The following is a 24,040-nucleotide window of genomic DNA, read 5'->3' on the forward strand; positions in this document are numbered from 1 at the left end:
TTATTTTTCATGTTATACTCTATACCTAAATGCTATAGTTTCGGAGTTATTGCTACATTTATTAAAAAAAAAATTAGAAAATTATAAAAATCAATTTTTTCGGCCCGTGTAGACATTATTTTACGTTCTTTGGATCATTGGGAACAACAAAGGTCTTTTGTAATTTTTCTCTAAAGTTAACCGTTTTCGAGTTATAAACAATTTAAAGCTGAAAAAATCGAATAATGACGATTTGCAAGGTTCAAAAACACAAATAAAAAACATTATATTTGAAACTGCGGAGTACCCAAATTTAAGCTAAAGCCTTCTTCTAGGAGCTCGCTATAAAAAATTTTGGCACGTTTTATTCTAAAACATTGCTTTTTAATTGTTAATGAAGTGCATATATGAGAGGACGGGCGATAACAACTAAAAAAGTAAAAAATAATATTTTAGAATGAAACGAGCTCAAATTATTGGTAATTGATAAAATAAGGCTTGAACTTGAATTTGTGTACTTCGCAGTTTCAAAAATACTATTTTTGATTTGTGTTTTTGAACCTTGAAAATCGTCATTATTCGATTTTTTTCAGTTTTTAATTGTTTATAACTTCAAAACGATTAATTTTAGAGAAAAATTACAGAAAAACTTTTTTGTTCCCAATGGTCCAAAGAATGTAAAATAATGTCTACTCACTTTTTTATATAAATGTAGCAATAACTCCGAAATTATGGCCTTTAGGTATAGGTAATATAACATTAATAATAATCAGTATTTCTTAAGGACTTCAAAACGCAAAAAATATACAGTCCATTTGAAATAAGAAAGTTACTTAGATTTTCAAAAAACTAAAGATCTGACAACAATGTAATTATCACTTATAGTATCGCCCGCATTAGAAAACCCCTACCCACCAAAATCTATAAAAATCGAGCAAGCCGTTTCCGAGATAATTTAGGGTTTCCATACATAAAACTCACTCTGTATGTATGTACATTGGAGAAACGCGCCGAGCCAAAATGGATGCAAAATGTCCAAGATAAAGAGGCATTTAAGAAGGAAGAGGAGACCTATGTCCAAGGATGGATGTTTAGGGCTGATTAGATAGATAGTTCTTTCTATGGTATTCTCCTGTTAATATGTATACCATCACTATTTTATGCTTGTAAATTGTGAAATCTTAATATTGTTTAAGTGATGTTTTGGACGGCCTTGGTTTCGCTGATTTTTGTTCTCTATCAGTAGAACCATGTTTGAAGATTTTTTAGGCGATCAACTAATGATATCGTATGGCATTTTTGCCGGGGAGATCCTTTCGGACAGGTTCCGGCGCCATTTACATCTTTAACCCTGTTTCAAGTAACTAGTGTCGATGTACACACTAGCCCAGGGGGACCGACGCGACGGCTTAACGTACTCTCCGAGGCACGGTGAACAGCTCGGTATCATTTTTAGAAATGAAAATGAATTGTCTGTGCCGGGGCTCGAACCCGGGCGCTCTGGCTTATGAGACCAGTTGTCATGCCGCTGCCCTACGGCTATTCACATTTCAAGCCATAGGCATGTGACTCGTAGAGCTGTATTGTACCTATAATATACGAATAAGTGGTCCAAAGACAATTCCTTGTGACACAGAAGCTGTTATGGGGAAGAAATGAAAATGAATTGTCTGTGCCGGGGCTCGAACCCGGGCGCTCTGGCTTATGAGACCAGTTGTCATGCCGCTGCGCTACGGCTGTTCACATTTCAAGCCATAGGCATGTGACTCGTAGAGCTGTATTGTACCTATAATATACGAATAAGTGCTCCAAAGACAATTCCTTGTGACACAGAAGCTGTTATGGGGAAGCTTGTCGATCTGGACAGGCGAAATGTGAGATGCAACTTTTAGATCTCCCTCAGCCTTCTTTGCTGCAGCATTCGTTTGTTTGCAAATTTTAGAAACCACGAAGGTGTTACCAGAGGCTTAGTCACAATAAAGTTTTATTTTTAATATTATTTTAATCTTATTAAAGTAAAACTTTCGCTTGTTTTTCGCCACGACACCCGTATCACGTCTTTCTTTGTGAATCGATACTAGCAGCCCGATTTGTTTCAGTTTGTTCAAAGATAGTCATATATGCGCTCTCTGATGAGAACCTAACAAGGTTCGAAACCGGTTAAAGTGCTTATGGCACTCTCTGAACGAACTGAAATATAAAACGCTCTTGTATCGCTTCACAACGAAATGAATATTTATTTCTTGTCGATGTTGTTTCATTTAGTCTTATTCTGAAATCTTAATCTTACGTTGATTTTTATAACGACAAAAACTACAAATCATGCAATAATAATATATTTATTTTAAAAATGAGTAACAGAATATTCCATACATGGATTTTAAAATTTAAATGGTTAAAAATTTAAATGGCGTAAATTCAACATTAATTGCAAAATTTAAATGATAAAATAGTACACAGAAACAAAAAGACAATACTTAGTTTTTATGAGTAATATTAACACATGGTTAAATTAATATCTATTAGTAATTATCAATTCAAAAAAATCTCAAATCAGAAATAATACTTGTTTAGTCAATGTACTCAATTAGAAATCTCATAAAATTTAATACGAAATGTTTTCCTACCATCGTCTTAAAAGTATATATTAAAAGAATTACATATTTTTAGTGTGTAAACATGAAAGAACAAACACATATTTAAGCAAAAATCCCTCTAGGTTTTTTATATATAGGTATTCAGAAAGTAATAAAAAATGCTCATCCATAAGACCTCCCTTTCAATCACCTTCAAGAAGTTCTGTTTTTTCAATAACTGTAAAATCGTCGAAGTTTGATTCCGTAAGAACTCCAAAATATTAATTTACCGTTGGTATAAACATTTTGGCTCAAAAGTAACTGCACCTTTTTGAAGAATAAGGGTTAAGTTAAGTCAGATGGAACCAAAGTACCAAAGATTAAAGTTCGGGGCAATCTCTCACCCAAAAACCACTTCATAATCTTCTTCTTCTTTTCGTGTAGTCATGACTGTCTGTTTTTCAATGTGCCTCCAGTAAGTTGTCATTCCATCGTTTTCTTGGTCTTCCCACTGATCGTCTTCCTATTGGGGAACCGTCTCTCGCCGTCCTATTTGTTGTCTTTCGGCTTATGTGGTCATTCCGTTCTACTCTTCTGTTTTTTACCCAGTTATTAATGTTGTCTACCTTGCATCTCCGTCGTATATCTGCACTTCTATACTAAATTTACAATCAAGATGCAGTAGAAATAAACAAACCAAGACACGTTAAATGCTACTAGTTACTAGGAGCACTCCCGAATCATAATTTACAATGTATATACAGTGTAAATCCCAAATCATAACTTCCAAAGTTTATACATTGTAAATTATGATTTGGGAGTGCTCCTAGTAGCATTGAACGTGTCTTGGTTTATTTATTTCTGCTGCATCTTGATTGTAAATTTAGTATAGCTCTATCCCATAGTGTCTTACCATCGATTTTTCAAAGGGTTTTCATCTCTGCTGTTTCTATCATTCTTTTTGTACTTTCTGTATCAGGTCGTGTTTCTGCTGCGTATGTCATTATTGATCTGACGACTGTTGTGTAAATTCTGCCTTTCACTTCTTTTCCGATATTTTTATTTCTCCATATTGTTTCATTCAGGCAACCTGCGAGTCTGTTTGGTTTGCTTTGCTCTTTTGCTTCATAATCGACAGTACAAAAGTACCATCTCAGTATAGAAAAGCAGTATTAGTATGTCGGTGAGTATAGTAGTAACGTGATCATCATTAAATCTTCGCTTGTCCACTGCTGGACATAGATCTCCCTCATAATTTTCCATCTATTTCGATCTTGTGCTTCTTGAATCCAATTCCTATGACAACGTTTTAGATCATCAGTCCAACGTGTTGGTGGACGACCTCTGCTTTGGTAGGCATCATCTCTTGGTCTCTATTCCAGTATCCGCTTTGTCAGTAACGTGATATGAGGATTTAGTTGACCGAAGGCCCAGAAAAAGTCCTGGTGAAGACTCCAAAGAAAGACTTGAAAGTTCGACGTAGCACACAGAACTAAGTGATATAATTATTAGTTTTGTAATATGTCGTTAAAATTACTGATATTTCATCTAATAATCTCCTTAAAAGACGACGGTAAAAAAAAATTTGCCTTGTTAACAAAAACAAAAAGGCATTTTATTTATAATTATCTAGATCCTGAAAAATTAACTAGTTATTTATTTGGCAACATTAGGCACTTTAAAGCGTAAATAACCACACTGAGATTATAAGGCTCTACAGCCTCTAATAATGAAGCAACATTTAAACTATTTCTCTTATCTATAACATAATATTTTAAGGATGGGGAAGTTTGGTTTGAAAAATTAGAAATTTTCGATTTTTCATTATTTTAAATGAAAGTTTATAACTTCAAGAATACTCTCTGAAAATGTCAGATCAATCGGAGCATAATTACCGAAAATACCGCTTTGCCGCGGCTTGAGTGTAGTGAGAAAGGTTCAACAGCTGTTCCCCTAATGACATTTAACTAAAATTGGTTCTCCAATTATTTTTTAGATCCAAGTATCAAATGTTATTATTCCGATGTAAAAAACACACAAAAAACAAACTCGACTGTGACTGTGACTTAATAAGACAAATTCTTCTGAATTACTCGCAAATTAAATATCTGTTCCTGCTGTTATATTTGAAAAGACAAATCGCATGGAAGAGGCTTAACCTAAATGTTGCTTGTACACTAAAACCTCTTAATATAATCTAGAAATCATTAATAACTTTTTTCTTGATCTAAAATCCACAACCCTAACAATTTTTTAATCAGAAATGTGCTCTTTCGCTGTATCTTGAAAATTTGATAGTACGTAATAAGTGCAGTAATATAAAACATATATATTTGTATATATGAAAATAGTTTCAAGTTTTCTTTGGCATCTATTTAGTATTCTCCAATCAAGGCCAGTAGACATTTCTTGTAATCACCGGAAGCGTCTCCCTATAAAAAATATAGATTGTTATTAAAATACAGCTTTGATATTATTATATGTCACAAATAACATTAACACATACGCACACACACGTGCGCGCGTCTTCTCCCAGGTCTTCTTCTCCTACTCCTTCCAGGAATCAGCAGATCAGTGATTCTTCGTATTGAAGAATATATTCATTCCCTATATCCCTAGACTTCCCCGAATATATTCATTCTTAATTTTATTCTTCTTTGTCACTCCACTCATCCATCTAAGCATTATCCGCCTCATGCATTCGTTGTCTTTCTTTCTTTTTAACTGCCCAACATTCAGTTCCGTACATCACAGCTAGTCTTATGGCTCTTTTATAGAATTTTACCTTTATCTTCATTGTAATTTTTCTGTCACACAACACACCACTCGCTTCCTTTCACTTCATTAATCCAACCCTAATTCTACTGCATGCATCTCCTTCTAATTCCACAATACTCTCTAATACCGACCGTAGGTACTTAAAACTATTTTACCATTTTACTTGTAGTAACTCCATCTTTAAATGAATATTCCAAATACTCTGTCCTTTGTCCTACTAAGTTTTAAACCTTTTCCCTCAAGAGATTGTCTTCACTGTTCTAGTTTTTGTTCTAAACCGCTTTCATTATTTTTTACTAACACTAATCAGCATACAATCAGCACCAGGGAATGTTACCCCCTATTTTTGCTGATACCAGATCAAACACTAACGAGAACAAATAAAGACTAAGCGCCGAGCCTTGGTGCAATTCTCCTTTCACATGAAATTTATCAGTCTCATACATGTATCTCACAATCTTTACATATTCACCGGGGACTCCTTTCTTACTGAGTGCCCACCACACAGAATCTCTCGAGGAACTCTATCGTATGTTTTCTCAAGATCATTGAATATCATATGATCGTTATTTTTCTTTATTCTTGTATTTTTCCATCAACTGCTTTATAATGAAAATTGTCGTTGATCTGCCTTGCAAAGAGCCAAACTGGATATCGGATATTTCAGTTTCTTCACATATTGGTCTATCAGTCTCTCCCATATTTTGATGGTGTCACTAAGTAGGTTTATGGTCCCGTAGTCGGTACATTCTTATATCCTGTCTTGGATTGGCCCACATGTACACTATTATACTATAGTTTCATATATAACACATATTATTAAGCTACCTAATATTTTGTTATATTCCTCTAATACTGTACCTGTATAGCTTCCGCAAGAGATTCGCCATATTTGGCTTGATAAGCATTCTTAATATCCTCCATATCAACCTCACATCTTGTCACAATGGTGCGTACTAGCTTTTGATCATCTGTACCAGCACCCTTAACTGCATGATGGATTTGTCTAGCAAAGAATGTGGGTTGATGTTTGACAGCACGAACAATTGCCAAGAAACCTTCTTCGGAATCACCAGAAAACTCTCCTTTGATGGCCTCTTCAATATCATGACCTAAAAAAATTAATAGTTAGGCAAAACTCAAATATTTCCATATCGAAAAACTTAAAACCACAAATAGATAAACTTAAAATAACAGTCACAACCTTGACGAGACTGATACGTTTAATAACATAATATTCGAAAAAAGCATGTGTGTTTTATACAGTATTGCTAAGAGAAACCTTGATATTCTTGTATATACAATAACAATAATACCGAGATAACTGTGAAATAAAAAGAGATGAAACTTGTAGAGGTCGGAAATTTTCAATAGAAACCTATAAATTTACAGTATATTGACAGAATCCCACCTTTCGACGTATCATCCCCTTTGCAGAGAATTAGTAGAAACGACGAGGTTAATGAATTGAATGAATGGTATATTGTAAGATTTGTGAAAAGTCAAAGACTATCATGGCTGGGGCATGCACGGAGACAAAAGGATGCAAAAACAGCAAAGAAAATATTACAATGGAAGCTGAGAGGAAGACGAAAAGAAGGAAGGTTTTGAACGAGATGGAAAACAATAGAGGAGAAGGGCACAAGAAAGATCTGATTGGAAGGACATAGCCAGACGGGCAATGATCCATCCAGGGTTATGATGTCAAAAGACGAAGATGAAGAATAATAATTAATGTTACATACCAAATTTAATTTTTTATTCCAGGAGATAATAACTCACCTGACAATTTTTCGTACTCGTGGAAGATAAGTCCCAGCTGAGCGTAGTTTCTCTGGCACAAAATAGCATTGAACGCAGATTCATCAGTGCCCAGACGCAATTCACCTGCAGTCAGCAAAGCCTGAGCATCGGCTGCAGCTGAATTATGATCCACCATCATACTTTCGTCACGATTGGCTGTACACAGAGACACCATCATCCTTCTGAAGGTTCCGGAAGTGTCGCCCAATAGGTCTTCCTCCAGAGGGCGATAGTATACTAAAAAATTTAAAAATATGTTGAATATAAGTGTGGTCGATTATCTGTGACATACGAGAGAAATTAACATTAAAGCAAACCGAATAAGATGGGCGGACCACGTGCTAAGATCGAGTGACGAAAGACTTCTGAACGCCACATTCTGGTAAAGGCCCGATGGCAAAAGGTTCCCAGCAAACAGGTGTGAGCCCAGTTACGTGATGATTACGTTAAATTTACGGCAAATTTCAACGAATACGTAACTCGGTGATTTATGACGGGCAAAAAACGTATTTCAGTGCCAAATCATTCACCTATATATTAGTGCTTCCTTTATACATGTTTGACATTAGAATAATATAAAATCATAATGACGAATATAGTACATATTTTTTATAATAGGTGTGAATGTCGGTTACATCGCAAAGGTACGTTTATTTCACGTAATAATCACGAAACAGAAATAACTTCCTTTGGCTAATACTTGAGAAATATTTTGGAAAACAAAATTTTACAACGGCGCGGCGTTGGTTAAATACGTATCGCTTGAATTTTACTCACTGTATTTTATGGACTTCAAAAAATTAGATGTATTTCACGTAAAAGTAATGTAAATGAACCAATATTTAAACAAAAAGTTTATGATTTCGCTTTTAAAATCAGTTAGCATAACTATTTCAATCCAACCTTGATTTGAAGCTATTTTTGCTATTTTTTTCTTTAAAAATATCACAAGAGCTAAAATGATGTTGAGTTTAATTTTCAAATCGCGCGCGGTGATGACGTACTGCCAAGCCTTTCTCCTCCTTTACATACTATCACGTGACCACGGTACCTGACTAAATAGTTGGTTCGAAATTTATCGACTATTAGATACGTTTCGATAGGATTATTTTTTTATATTATTCTGGTATTGAAATAGATTTTTAGTAAGACTAATTAGTTAATAGTGGAAGAAATTTAAAAACAAAAAGAAAATACGTAATACTAATTTAAAGTAAGTAAAATAGTTTAACTGTAATTTAAAAATAATCGATTTTTATAACCGATGATCATAACCTCTAATAGGGTTTTTCATCGACTGTCATTTGTTTCGAGCTTCTGTCATGTGTCACATAATATTGATATATCTACGCCATACGTCTTTGGTTTGTATCATTGATATATACCAATAACGTATGACGTAGATATATTAATATTATGTGACACATGACAGAAGCTCGAAACAAATGACTGTGAATGAAAAGCCCTATATCAGCTTCTCACATTTCTCACAACAAAAAGTTAAACGTGAAAAGCTTTATTTCCCTCGTTTTATTTTAGGCGGGTTTATTTATAATAATGTCTTTCGTATTAACGTTTACCTCACTGCTAGAGGGTTGAAGTACCGATGATGCAATTAGAAAAAACAAGAAAGTGTCCTCCTCGAAATAAAAAGTGACCTGTGTTGTGTTTTGTGTTGGCAAATTTTTTAATGTGTCTTTAGGTCGGTACCATTTTTGGTTCATTATCTTGTATAATAATTATACAAGATAAATGTTTTAAAGTCTCTAAATTCTACTAAATAAATACATTGTTAGTACTTTATATGCTTGTTTTATTTATAACAAATGAGGATAATAATTACGTGATTCATAAGTTAATTAAGGTCGAATTATTTACGTGAACCGAGGACGTATCTTTCACGTGAATACTAATACATACATTCCCTAAAAGATACGTTAATCAACACGTATTTGCAACGTGAATTTCCCGAAACATTTTACTGCTATTTAAGGTAAATAACACGTCTATTGTAGACGAGTTATTCACGTAATTTAAAGACGTATTTTCAATGTGACATTCCAACCAAATTTTCACGTGAAATTCACGTAAGCAATTTACGTATATTGGTGACAAATGTACCCAAAATTCACGTAATTAACACGTCGGTCTGTTTGCTGGGTTAGTTGGTCGCCCAAGAAAGAGATGGAAGGACGCAGCAGCCAGTGATCTACGCAAAATGGGAGTACAGCAATGGGAAATGCCTGCTCAGGACCGACAACAATAGAGGGAAATAGTAAACGCGGCCAAGACTCACATAGAGTTGTAGAGACAAATGATGATGATATAAGAAATAAAAGACTAATAGAGAAAAAGATCACTGGCAAAATAAAATAAAATGAAGAATACACTCAATTTGAATTTATTTTAGAAATGTAGGCTTGTAAATATTAAATCTTAAATTTTAAGTTCTTTGTATACATTTTTTTAAATTTTAATTATCAGTATGAACACGAAACGAGCGTCTGTCGACGTCCACAGGGACAGATGGGTGGATCTAATCGACGGATTGGGGTGCGAAGATTGTGTTTATTTTCAATCGCAGTTAAGACATAAGAATAACATTAGAGTCCTTTGAACCAGTTTTAATAGGTTAGTTCTCAGGGGAAACGGATTAAACCATGAAGAAGAGGGAGATTAGATGTAACAGATTTTAGTTAGTGTGTGTCAATGTTCAGTAGATTTTCAGAACTGGACAAGAAAGTTGTGTCGTTTGGGATAATCAGAAAGACACGAAATTTAAGACGTATTATGACAAAGCCGGTCATATCGATAGTACATAGATGCGATTATTTCCAAAGGCATTTTCTTTTGTAAGAACACGTAAATTTTGGTAGCAATTACACAAACACTTTTACATTTCGTCAATTTATCAGTAATCCATAATAGTCCAGGGTGAATCTGTTTTGAGATGGACGTTGAGAGATGACTCAAATTTTTTTGCAGAAATTGCTTGAAAATAACTCAAATATTAATAATGAATAACCATTTTCAATTTCGTTGCCAAACGAAAATACAGCCGAACCATATTCTAGTCCAATCAGAGAGTGCTGCAAGCACCTCTACCGGTTTCGAAACTTATTAGTCTCTAATCAGGAGGCACATATGCTGCTCTCCCTGATCCAACCAAAACAAACCCCAGCGTGCAGTCCCGGATTGCAACAAACGAAATGGCATGGATGCCCTAGCGGCAACTGCTAGCAAAAGACTAAGTTTTCAATCCAATGGCATATAAAACAACAAGTTGTTTTATATGCCATTAGAGTGAAAACTTAGTCTTTTTTCAAATATTAATATTTGAGTTATCCTTCCACTCAAAATGGTCCGGAACATTGTTTAAATAATCAAAATGTCAAAATATGACGGAAAAATTCGAATTTTTTATTGGTTTTTTGATTATAACTTTAAAACTATTCATTTCTGAGAAAAGTTGTACTGAAATAAAAGTTGCGTAATTAAATTTACTACAATATAGAGTTGGTTGAAAATTTAAAAAATAGTCGCCCTTGTTGCAAAATAGCAATAATTGCGAAAGAAACCATACAAAAACAAATATTCGCATTTTACGTTTTTCAACCATTTATGCTACACTTAGGTAGGACCTTCATATTTTACCCAGAAAAACTTTATGATATAGTAAAACAACACTGTAAATTTCATTAAGATCGGTTCAATAGATTTTGCAAAATAAATTTTGCAATCCAGCTTTCGCAAAAAAAAATCATTTTTTTAAAATGTTGCAGGACTGAAAATAAAGCAGATAGCAAGTTGAATTTTTTTTGCTTATAGAAGTGTACTGTACCTTTCATTTGCAATTTGCAAAATTAAAATCGATTAATTACAACGGCGTCAGGAAATTTTTTAAATAAACATTAATTTTTGGTGCTACGCGCAGGACGGCGGTGTTCGATTCACACAAGTTGATTTCCACCAAAATTTCTTCCAATCTTTATCTAATATATTATTTTCTTACTCTATATTTTATAATTGTTTGTGAAATATTGTTTAAACAATTGTATATGTTTAAAAATAATAAACTTTAATTCTCTACGTTAAAATATATGAACAAAGAACGTTTTTGCTAAAAAAAGTGTTATTTCAAAGGATAGAGTATGTGTTTTTATTTTGCAATAAACAAATTTATTTATTTATATCGAAATGTAATAAAAATTAAAATGTATCAATCATTATCAAAGGTCATTGGAATGCCCAATCAGAGCAAACTACCCGCTGTCCTGCGCGTAGCACCAATAATTAATGTTTATTTAAAAAAAATTCTGACGCCGTGGTAGTTAATCGATTTTAATTTTGCAAATTGGAAATAAAAGGTACAGTACATTTCTATAAGCAAAAAAAATTTCAACTTGCTATCTGCTTTATTTTCAGTCATGTAACATTTTGAAAAAATGAATTTTTTTTGCGAAAACTGGATTGCAAAATTTATTTTGCAAAATCTATTAAACCGATCTTAATGAAATTTACAGTATTGTTTTACTGTATCATATAGTTTTTCTGGGTGAAATATGAAGGTCCTAAGTGTAGCATAAATGGTTGAAAAACGTAAAATGCGAATACTTGTTTTTGTATGGTTTTTTCGCAATTATTGCTATTTTGCAACAAGGATGACTATTTTTTAAATTTTTAACCAATTCTATATTGTAAGAAATTTAATTACGCAACTTTTATGTTAGGATAACTTTTCTCGGAAATAAATACTTTTTTTTAAAGTTATAGTTAAAAAACGAAGAAAAAAATCGAATTTTTCCTTCATTTTTTGACATTTTGATTATTTAAACAATGTTCCGGACCTTTTTGAGAGGGAGGATAACTCAAATATTATTATTTGAGTTATTTTCAAGCAATTTCTGCAAAAAAATTTGAGTCACCACTTAACGTCCAAATGTACTAATATTTTTACAGATGCGTCCTGGTCTATAATTTAGTTGTCTATTTTATTAATTAAAACTGTTAAGAGGATCGGTACGTTTTTTCGGCTGCAATGCTATTCAAATGGGGATTCATTTTTTTCGAATCCTGAGAAAACTAATCAGTATTTTTAAAAAATTTAAACGCAGAATGAAAGATTACGTTATTAGCGAGGGCAGAAAGTCCCTGAGAACTTCTATAATGTTTATTTTAATAAGTTACAGGGGTGAAAAACTAAGAGAAAATTTAGTGTTATTTCTAATTTCAAATATCTCATTAAAAATAAACTTTTTATTTATTCTAAGGAACTTTCGGCCCTCGGTAATAATTTAGTCTTTCATTCTGCGTTTAGATTTTTCAAAAATATTTATTGGTTTTTTCAGGATTCGAAAAAAATAAACACAATGTCCGAGGTAATATTTTCCAAATCTATCTTTGTCATACAACGCACTTAGTCGAATAGAATATTGTCAGTCAGACACTGACAATCAGTGACAATTTTAAATAATTATTTGACGTGAATCGGGAATATTTTTAGTTGTTAATTAAATAATCTTGATATATAGTGTATTTGATAAATAATTGATTTAAGAGGTGAACTTTATTATAAAAAGTTATTTATTGTGTATTATTTATGGAAGAAAGAAGAAGAGAATACCTTAAGATATATTCTGTGATCCAAGTATTTTTTTGTTAAAGATGTTCAAAATTGTAAGCGTTCCATAGTAACAATATATTATTAAAAAATCACTTTAACACTTTTCCTCTTTTCTCGATTGAATATTAGATTTTGTTGTAGGTACATATAAATTATTACAATCACTGAATACATAGCTAGTGAAAAAATTATCACATTTATTAACTGAATTAATAATTTGCAATTATACAAAAATAACAGTTACCTAAGAACATTCAAAAGCCATCTCTTTAAGCTAGTTATGACATTTTCAAGTAGAATGACATTCTAGTAATATGTCCATATCCATACCAGTGTGAATTTTACTACACGTAATTTGCCATGTAAAGACAGAAAAGGTAGGGATAGCCGTAAAATATTTGCGAATTATGTACCCATAGCCTTAAGCATAATACGGACTTTTATTATGTGTCTTTAACGAATCCTTCAGAAATTATAATTTTTTAACTATTTTCGGTTGTAACATAGTTTACTAATGGATTACAAAAAATCTGTTATTCAATAATTACTGTTATTATTAGCTACATAAGCCTTTCTATTACCATTAGGCCTTTATACTACCAAGAAATCCAGATGTGACATTAACAAACTTCTAAGCAGGTTCTCAGTATCATTTAAATTTTCCCTAAATCTACGGTTCTTCATAGGGCACCTTATTTGAGCCTACAACTATACTCTCTTTTATTTTAGTTTTACCGATTGTAGGGAATATAATATCAGCAACTACACATTGAAGCATCAACAAGAGGAGAAGTAAATAGTCGTGAGTCATTCAGTAGCTAATTGACCCGCTCATTTGACACATTTCTTGACCTTTAAGGACGACTATATTTATTTCATTATAAGTACAGTACAAGTTTTTAAAACTTTCTAACTACATACTACTACTACATGTCGGTTTATAACGTTCTCCGCCGTTTTTCAACTTCCAATCGCCACTTCGCTCGGTTGTTCCATAGGTCCTCTTTTATGTTTCTTTCTCTCAGCTCTTTGTCTATTCCTTTGCTCCAACTTTGTCTGTCCACCTCGTTTTCTCTATCCTTCTGGTTGCCATTTTAGTATTACCTTTGGTATTCGTTGTTCATCCATTCTTTGTATATGTCCGAACTAAATAAGTTGTTTGGTCGATAAGTCATCCATCCGTTCGTTGATAATCCTTTCTCTTCTAGGTCTTCCTGCTGCTCTTCTCCAAAAAACAATTTCCGTTGCTATCAGCGTTGCCAGTGTTCTTTTTTTTTTAGTGGCCATACCTCGCTGTTGTATGGAGTGATACTTTTCACTACAGTCTCATATATCCTCCTTTTGTTTTCTTTGCTGATTGATTGGTCCCTTTTTTTTTGTTAAGAATAGATATAATAAACATTTTATTTTCAAAGTGAATTTTTGCTAAATTAATCTTAATAAAAATTTTGGGATAAGGACAAGGGTCACACTTTTCTCATTCAAGGGTTTTTCTTTTTTCTTAATAATTATTGATTACCTATATACCCACCCCACAAGGTAAGGCAGGCATGTATGAAATTAAAAGGAAAGACAAGGTTACAAGTCTAATCTAGTCATTCTATAACTTAATTTTACAGTCATATAGGAAAAATAAAATAAAATCAAAAATACGTTTATCACTCGGTGCCAAAAGATACATAACATTATAGGGACCGTAAACGTTTAAACTTCTTAAATTTTTTGTAAGAATGTCCGACTGATATGTGTACTTCTTACAATTAAAAAATATATGATCCAAGTCCGCCGTTTCATTGCAAATATCACAAAGATTGTTATCAATTATTTTTATGTTGTATAAATGTGCCGGATAGCAAGCATGTCCAAATTTCATCCGAGATATGGTTGTTATGGAACTTCTCGGATAATCGTAATTTTTAAACCAGTAATTTTTTCGAATATCGGGTTCTAAAATAAAATAAAATATCTCAAAGTTCTCAAAATAAAATGGTTGTATTGTTTAGAGCATTTTTTATATAAATTATCCTTAGCAATATTTATGCTCTCATCTAATGTTAATAAGGGTGTTACATCTTCTCCCAACTGTATGCTTTCTTTAGCCGCTTTATCAACTTGTTCATTGAATGTGATACCTGAGTGTGCTTTCACCCACACAAAAATAAATTTTCTAGTTTTTTGCATTTGAGAGAGCAAAGTTTTTATTTTGGCTATGTAAGGATGACTTACATAGATGATTGGTCCCTTAAAATGCTGTTTCAACATTGTAATGGTTTTACTACCTGACCTATTTCTTTCTCTTATGGCTTGTCTAATGTTCCATCGTGGAAAATATTGATACCTAGATATTTGTAGTTATCGTGTTCATGTCGTCTAATATGAGAGCTTTTTGTTCTCCCCCAATGCACAAGTATCAGGGCCGAATTTAAGGGGGGCAGAGTGGGCAGCTGCCCGGGACCCCCACATTCCGGGGGCTCTCACAAAGCGCCAAACGGAAAAAAATCAACACATTATTCACATTGAATAATTTTTGTCAACCAATTAACTGTAATATTTCGTTACATGGAAGATTTCAGTCCTGTTAAAAGGTTTCTCATATTTTTTTCCAAATCACGGTCATAGAGCAGAAGATATATTTAATTCTCTAATGACATTCTTGCAAGAACATGATATCGATTTGAAAAACTACAGAGGACAGTCCTATGACAACGCGTCATTTATAAGTGAAAAATACAATGGTGTTCAGGCTAAAATTAGAGAACATAATATCTTGGCGTTGTGGATTCCGTGTGCCGTCCACTCTCTAAATTTAGTTGCAAAAGCTGCAGCTGAGTGTTGTCCTGCTGCCATAGCATTCTTTGGTTTCTTAAAAGAACTATATGAACTACAGTGGAACCCCGATAAATCGGCCCCCGATAACCCGGACCGATTTTTATCAGACAAACATTTCATCAATAAAAATGTATGCAATATAATATTTGGGAGTTAATGGGTATTTGTGTAATTTAAACTACATATACGATAGTAAAAATGACTCATGGCACACGACGTTCATTGTCGTTTTATCGGAAACAATAGTCACCTGTATTATTCTTTATTTATTTCAAACTGTCTTAGTATTTTTTAAAAAAGACTAAAAGACTATTAAAAAATTCTTTTTTAATCAATAGTCTTAGTCTTCACTGTTATTAAATAACATAACATCGTTGCGATTGAGACCGTATTGTGTGTATCCCTTACGCTCCCGAACGTAAATGATTTTAAATATTGAGTTAAAATTTTAGGATAATGTTAGTTTATACCTTAATAAGAAGTCAAATTTTTGCATAATTTTCAAAGTGACATTTGACAGGATTCAAGGACTAGCACAATTGTGTCATACAGTAGCACACAGATAACTAGCACAATTGTGATAATGAAACCAATTTGAGAAAAATGAAACCAAATTTATTGAATAAAGTTATTTGCAATGAAATTGAACGAAACAGTTTTGTTTGTTACTGAAACAAAGATAAACATCACACTTACTACACCTTATTATTGATCTACTTTGACAGGTTTCTAGACGACATATGTTAGGATTTTTTTGATTTTCATGAACAGGCCAATGATCAAACCCATCATACCTTTTGTCACGACAGGGCATTGAAGCGTACTTAACCCTTTTGATACTGGATTCTTCTGTGTTATCTTCATTGTCTCTTTCTGGTCTTCTGGTTTTTGTTCCACAGATCAAAAATTCACCCAAATTTAACCGAAATTGTAGCAGGTCCAAGATATCTTTTGTTTTGTATTTATTGTTTTTACAATCTTTTCGATATTCCATCCAGCTGTTAACGATGGATAAATCAAATAAGTGAAGGATAGTTTTAAAAGTCCATTTACGAGTTTTAAAAAAGGTTCTGTAACATTCAATCATTTGATCGCATACATCGACACCTCCCATCTTTTCATTATATATGTTAACAACTTTTGGACAAGTTACTTCGACATGTTTTTTTTTCTTGTTTGTCCCATCTCTTGACGTTTTGTAAAGGTTTTACTCCAAAAGCCGTGGAAGCCATAATTACGGATTTATTATCTTTCCACTTTGTCAAGCATACCTTTTTGTCACTTCTTACGTATTCTTCTGACTGACCTCTTTTCATTTCTTTGTCTTTTTTAAATACACATCCCTTTGTCCTGTTTGGCATAATTGTCCCCGTTCCTTCTATTTTCAGTTCAAGCAATTTATCAAATAATGACAAAGTCGAAAAATATCTATCAAAGAAGACGCAACTTTCCGGAGGCAAGGTTTCTACTAGGCGAAGAACGACCGACGGTCCTAAACCGAGTTCTTTATTTTTCAGCGGAGTCAGAGAGCCTTGGTAAATTTCAAAATCAAGTACTGTGCCACAAGATGTCGTCAAAACAAAATTTTTTAGGCCAACAGGTCTCGGCTTATTTTTTACAAATTGTCGTATTGGACATCGGCCCATAAAGGGTATCATTTGTTCATCAATTGAAAATGACGTCCCACGTAGTCTCTGAATTTCTAGACATCTTTTTCTTACTCTATCTATCATCGGCTGAATTTTCCAAAGGCGATTTTGTTGTTTTATCTCTTCAGTTACCGATAAATTATCTACAAGGTGAAAGTTTGTGCGTAATTTGTAAAATCTGTCTCAATTCATTACATCAGCTATGATTGGTAGTCGGTACTTTACACTCCAGTAAAGGTGTATTCTGGGAAACTTAAAACATCCCATGACCGCATGCATACCAAAAAATTGTTTGATTTCTTCGGGAGAAATATCTGGTTTTATTTCCATGCCAGTCTCTTGCAAATAGTATTGCGAAGTTAGTTTTGCTCCCATTTCAAAAAAATCATCATCTAAATATCGACTGAAATAACCAAATGGACTCAAAACGTCGTTGATATCATCAGTCCCATTGGATTCTTCCGAAATATTCTTGCTGGCGAATGAATCTTTGGTCCATTTTATGCCTACGGAAGGTACATTTTTGCTCGTAGAAGGTTCAGGATTTTCCTCTTCGATGTTATTTTCCTCATCAGACTCTTCATCAGCGATGTTTGGCTCAAAATAATCATCATCATAGTCGCTTTCAATCTCGAAATCGGACCCACATTCATCTATCAGTTCATAAATTTTATCCGGATTAGCCGTAAGTTCGTCCAAGTTAACCTTTCTTGTATCTCCTGCAACAAAAAACTTAGCTGGTTCTGTCTGTTTTTTTTTTCGATTTTTACTGTGTTAACTCCCGAACCCCACAATTGTGATCTAGCGCCAAAAGTAACTCATAAGAACATAACCTTTAATACATTTAATCATTTTTGTACGAAACTTAGTGAAACTAAACCTATTTAAAGCAATAATACCCTTCAAACATGTTTTAAACTGATTCTTAGTAATACTTACTATTTTTTGCCATTGCAGTACACACAAGTCTAAATTATTACGAAATACGTCCGTTCATACTCTAATCACGTCAAAGAATGAGAAGGGAGACGAACGGTACTTATTCAGCGTGACTACTCGCACCTAGCACAGTCACGTCGTGCGGGAGCGATTGGTGAAAATTTGATTTTAAGCCTAATTTAGATTAGACTCACACAATTGTAACATCATGGAGCGTAAGGGATAGTACAGTCGTATTGTTCACTTCCGTTCTGTAGTCGTTCGTAAATCTATTCAGATTTTGTGTTTGCGTGTTTTTTGTCAACGTAATGGCAACAAAACGTAAAAATGTTGTAGTGACAATGGAAAAGAAACTAGAAGCCTTAGCTAGAATTGATAAAGGCGTAATTGATACGTAATTTAGATGTGTACTGTGCATATATATTTTATGTTATGTCAATTATAACAGAGTTTATCTGTAAGTATACTGTATTTTATTAATTTTTACCATTTTCTCTGGCTAACCCGGAGTTTCGATAACCCGGATCGGCCGCGGTCCCGATTAATCCGAGTTAACGAGGTTCCACTGTATATATGTATTTTTCACTTCCTCTACATATACATAGATAGGTACACCTTGTTATTCGAATGTTTGAAAGTTGGGTCTCGAGAGCAACGTCGACCGTGGCAGAAATATTATTGTTCCTAAAAAAGAGTAAATACTAATAGATGGTCATCTAGATAAGTGATGCCACAAAAGCGCTAGTTAAAGGTTAAATCAGATTTAAGGAGCATTATCCAAAATTTCAGAAGACGATAAGCAACAATTTAAAACTTGTAGCGATGCACATGCTTTGTATAATCGAATGTGTTTACTGGAAACGGGAATATTTTCAATATTTTGGAATAAAATCTTATTGAGGATTAACAGCAAAAGACGTATTCTCCAAAATCCAAATATTGGCCTTAATTCAGGAGTGGCGGCACTTAAATCACTTAAAGAATTTATATTCTTTTAAGGAATATTCGACTGACTCCACTGGATTATGGAACATCTTCATAGACTGAAATGAAAACATCAGAGAAATTTAGGACTCACAATTTTATCGCTATTATAGATCACTTAATTTCCTCTTAAGTCACAGGCTTCTGCATATGAATCCATTCATTGAAACTTTGGATTTTTACATCATTTGAAAAATTTAACTCCGAATGGAATTGAAGCTCGCTCACTGAAGCTTACCAACATTTACATCAATGATTTAGAGGAAAACCTAGGTGTCGAACAATTTGTAGAATTTTTAAATTCATTTAAAGAAGAAATCGGCTCATCAAATAATAAAAGAACTTCAAATGTACCGACTGCTAAAAGAAAAGAATGTGAATGATGCGTTTCCAAACGTTGAGGTGACACTTTGTTTATATTTAATTCTGATGCTAACTAACTGCAGTGGAGAGAGATCATTCTCAAAACTTAAGTTAATTAAAAATCGACTTCGGTCAACGATGGGCCAAGAGCGTTTGAATCATCTCTCTATAATGAGTATTGAACACGATATGTTAAAGCAACGAGACATGTCCGACATAATCAAGGAATTTTCAATTAAAAAGCCTAGAAAAGCACGTGGACTTTAAACATACATCTTACTATGTTTATTTTTAATATTTTACTGTAACAAGATATAGGCTCTTGCATTTTTTATTATTTAAAAATATATTTATAAAAGTAAATCAATATATTTTTTTTATTTTTAAAAGGGAAAACCATGTAGTTGGCTGTATACCACAGTTATAACAACAATTTTTTATTGGTAGGAGGTAGGGCCCCACACCAATTCTGCCCAGGGGCCCCCACTGCCTTAAATCCGGCTCTGATAAGTATTCGGTTTTCTTTTTATTCACTTCTAGGCCCTATATTTCATATTATCATATCAATTAATTTTCGGGCCATATAGTTTAAATTGCCATAATCTTGATCCACCATTACTTGAACGTCTGCAAATTTCAGCGTATATACCACAGTGTTGGTGAGTGGTAACCTCATTGTTCTACATTTTGTGGGAAACAGGCAACATCCTCGCTTTAATCCTTTTCATGTTACAAACCCTGTTGTTATAAACATTTCCATATATTCTACTCATAGATCTGATTACAGCCATTCCTCGGTAATTTTCACAATTGTTTTTATCACCCTTTTTATGCATAGTACTGAGATGTGATGTTTTCCATTCCATAGGAGTTTCGCTTGCTTTTCCTAACTTTGTTTCTCTATTTTTTATAATTAATGTTTCCAAATGTACACATTTCCTTTTCTGGTATATTCTGATATTTTATTTGACTTAACGTGAAGTAAAACATTCCCTGGTGTAGTTGGTATAATAGTTTAATACAAAATTAAAATTTAAAAAAATCCACAAGGATTACGTTCAAAACGTTTTCGGACTTATCAGTCAGTCCATCATCAGTAAACTCCCTGTCTTTGCAAAATAGCCACAATACCAAACACTGGTTCGGTTAAATGTTCTAACTACATAGCAAAAATTATAAAATAGTTTGACTTAAAGTGGATGCCAATGGATTACTTTCAGCAAGATGATACTCTACTGCTCTACGTTAACATCTTTTTTTTTTGTTACTAGGTCTGCATTGAACCACGTTTAGTGTGTCAATGATTTATAAGAATGTAAATTATCACAGAATGTCACATCCTTATAAATCATTGACAGACTAAATGTGGTTCAATGCAGACCTAATAACAAAAAATATGTTAACGTAGAGTAGTAGAGCATCATATTGCTGGAAGTAATCCATTGGCATGCACTTTAAGCCAAACTATTTTATAATTGTTGATATGTAGTTAGACCATTTAACCTAACCAGTCTTTGGCATTATGGCTATTTTGCAAGATATATGGATTTTTGGATTTTTTTTAAATTTTAATTTTTTATTAAAATATTATACCAATTACACCAGGGAGTGTTTTACTTCACGTTAAGTCATTTAACTAGATGGTATACATACAGCCCACTTTCAGGAATTATCCCGTTTTATTTATGATATTTTATTATCCTACTTTTTGTGCCTTATTTGTTTTTTGTCTTATTTGTTTTAATAAACTATATTTCTATGCAATATCAATTGTACAATAAAATTTATAACCATTTCCATTATTTATTATCTTTCGACAAATATTGCGTTTTGTGTTTATTGCAGAGACATTGTAATCCAAAGCAAATATATCTTATCTTAAATTTATTACCTATTTACAATTAAGGGTATTTGTGCAAGGTAAATATTTATTATGCAAAAAATATCAAAATTCTGTGAAAACCTAATAGCATAACAATTTAACAAAAATTAGAAGATGAATCAGCTGGAATAGTGATAAATGGAGTTCTTGTTCACATCAGAGAGGCTGAGGATACAGCTACAAAAGCCAACAACTTGGGAGAGAATCTTTGATAAAGTATATATAGTTAGTATAGTAGAAAAAAAGAAAATATAAATAACATTCGTTATGCCGACGATGCAGTCATTATGGCTGAAAGTGAGACAGACCTGCAGACGCTACTAAACACAATTTGTGATCCTGGGGAACAGTTTGGTTTAACTATAAACATAAATAAAACAAAAAACCATGGTTACTAGCAAGAGGGGTAATGTCATAACAAGGATCCGGATAAAAATGAAGATATTGAACAACTGGATAAAATGAAATACTTAGGGGTCTGGATTACGGAAGATCTAAATACAAAAGCAGAAATTCGATCAAGAATAGAGCAATCAAGAGTAGTATTTTTTAAGATTTCTGAGTAACCAAAGACTCAATCTGCAAATCCGATATCGGATGGTAAAATGTTATATCCACTCTATTCTTCTTTATGATGCCGAAACTTGGACTGTTAATGTTGACTTGATGAGAAAGCTGGAAGCTATTGAGATGTGGCTTTTTAGGAGAATTTTGAAAATACCATGGACCGATCATATTACGAACGAAATCGTGTTGCACAGAATGGTAAGACAGAGAACTTTTGACCACCATGAAAAGGAGAAAATCAGCATATTTATGGCACATACTTATAAATGAAAAGTACTAGTTGTTACAGCTAATTATGGTAAAATCGAAGGAAGAATGGCTCCTGGTAAACTAAAAATATCCTGGGTTAAACACACAGCCGCTTTTAAGAAAAGCAGAAGATAGAGACGAATTTGAAATGGTTATAGCCAATCTTCATTAGTAGATACGGCACTAGAAGAAGATGGTTAATGCACGGTTTAAGTAATAATCAGCAAAACCCAAAGGATGGTCGTTTCAAAAAATTAAAAACAATTTTTAATGGACAGGTCATTGAATGGGTTTAGCGGTACAAATATCTTGAAACTATTGTCAATCAGACTCACCAACATTCAGAAGAAATTTGTTCACGCAATAAACAAATTTCACATGCGTTCATAAAAATGAAAAAACTGTTAACAGCAGTTATCTAGCATTTCCCGTATCTTTCTATGACTCCAAGAATTAGAATGGTCAGATGTTATATGTTTTCCATACTTCTATACAGTGTGGAAATTTGGGCACTAAATAAGGAACTCCTTAAAAAGATAGAGGCTATTCGTGGAAATGCGGATCTACACGCGCGTTCTGTGTCTCCTAGACCAGGGGTTCTCAATCTGTGGTATATACCACTGCTGGTATATACAGAGAGAGGCTGTAAAGTGGAATAAATTCAATATCTCAAATACTAATTGTTTTTTTGGAAAATGCTCAGACCCGTCGATTAGTATTTCAAATTGTCCTTTTTTACATTCAATAAAAATGTATACAGGGTGTCCCAATTTAGAGATATGACGTCATCGTCGATTTTCTTAAATGGCAACACTGTCATTTTGATAGCTAATTTGATAGGGTTTGTAAAGTTATACATAACTGCAAAATATCAAATTTTTATTCTCTACCATTTACAAGATAATAGAAAATAACAAAGTTATATCTGTAATTTGGAATATATTCAATAATTAAAATACTAACTGTTTTTTTGAAAAATGCTCAGACCCGTCGATTAGTATATCAAATTGTCATTTTTGACATATAATAATAATGTATACAGGGTGTCCCAATTTAGAGATATGACGTCATCGTTGATTTTCTTAAATGGCAACACTATCATTTTGATAGCTATTTTGATAGCGTGTGTAAAGTTATACACATCTGAAAAATTTCAAAATTTTATTCCCTACCATTTACAAGATAATAAAAAATAACAAAGTTATGAAGAACAAGAAGTAATCAAATAATAATTGAATTTATTTATTTCAATTAAGCAAATGCTCATAACGTTGCCCATTGACAATATGACAATAATTGAGGGCAACATTATGAGTTTTTGCTTAATTTATTGAAATAATTAAATTCAATTATTAGTTGATTACTTCTTTTTCATAACTTTGTTATTTTTTATTATCATCTAAATGGTAGAGAATACAAATTTGAAATTTTGCAGTTGTGTATAACTTTACACACCCTATCAAAATAGCTATCAAAATGACAGTGTTGCCATTTAAGAAAATCAACGATGACGTCATATCTCTAAATTGGGACACCCTGTATACATTATTATTATATGTCAAAAAGGACAATTTGATATACTAATCGACGGGTCTGAGCATTTTTCAAAAAAACAGTTAGTATTTTAATTATTGAATATATTCCAAATTACAGATATAACTTTGTTATTTTCTATTATCTTGTAAATGGTAGAGAATAAAAATTTGATATTTTGCAGTTATGTATAACTTTACAAACCCTATCAAATTAGCTATCAAAATGACAGTGTTGCCATTTAAGAAAATCGACGATGACGTCATATCTCTAAATTGGGACACCC

The 24,040-nt window shown here is 32.9% G+C and overlaps 1 protein-coding gene across 4 annotated transcripts in view; it reads right to left on the bottom strand.

The window, feature by feature from the left end:
• Positions 1 to 2,299: 2,299 nt before the first annotated feature.
• LOC126881707 (annexin B9-like) overlaps positions 2,300 to 24,040 on the bottom strand; it is a 110,460-nt gene continuing 88,719 nt past the window's right edge. For all 4 annotated transcript variants that reach the window (XM_050646124.1, XM_050646122.1, XM_050646123.1 and 1 more), the window contains 3 exons: positions 7,116 to 7,373; positions 6,195 to 6,445; positions 2,300 to 4,987 (listed from right to left, as the gene is read on the bottom strand). In XM_050646124.1, the coding sequence (XP_050502081.1) occupies positions 4,931 to 4,987; positions 6,195 to 6,445; positions 7,116 to 7,373 (566 nt within the window). In that variant the 3' untranslated portion in view covers positions 2,300 to 4,930. The remainder of the gene's footprint in view (positions 4,988 to 6,194; positions 6,446 to 7,115; positions 7,374 to 24,040) is intronic.

This window comes from Diabrotica virgifera, chromosome 3 (assembly GCF_917563875.1).
Source record: "Diabrotica virgifera virgifera chromosome 3, PGI_DIABVI_V3a".
Taxonomy (NCBI): Eukaryota; Metazoa; Arthropoda; class Insecta; order Coleoptera; family Chrysomelidae; genus Diabrotica; species Diabrotica virgifera.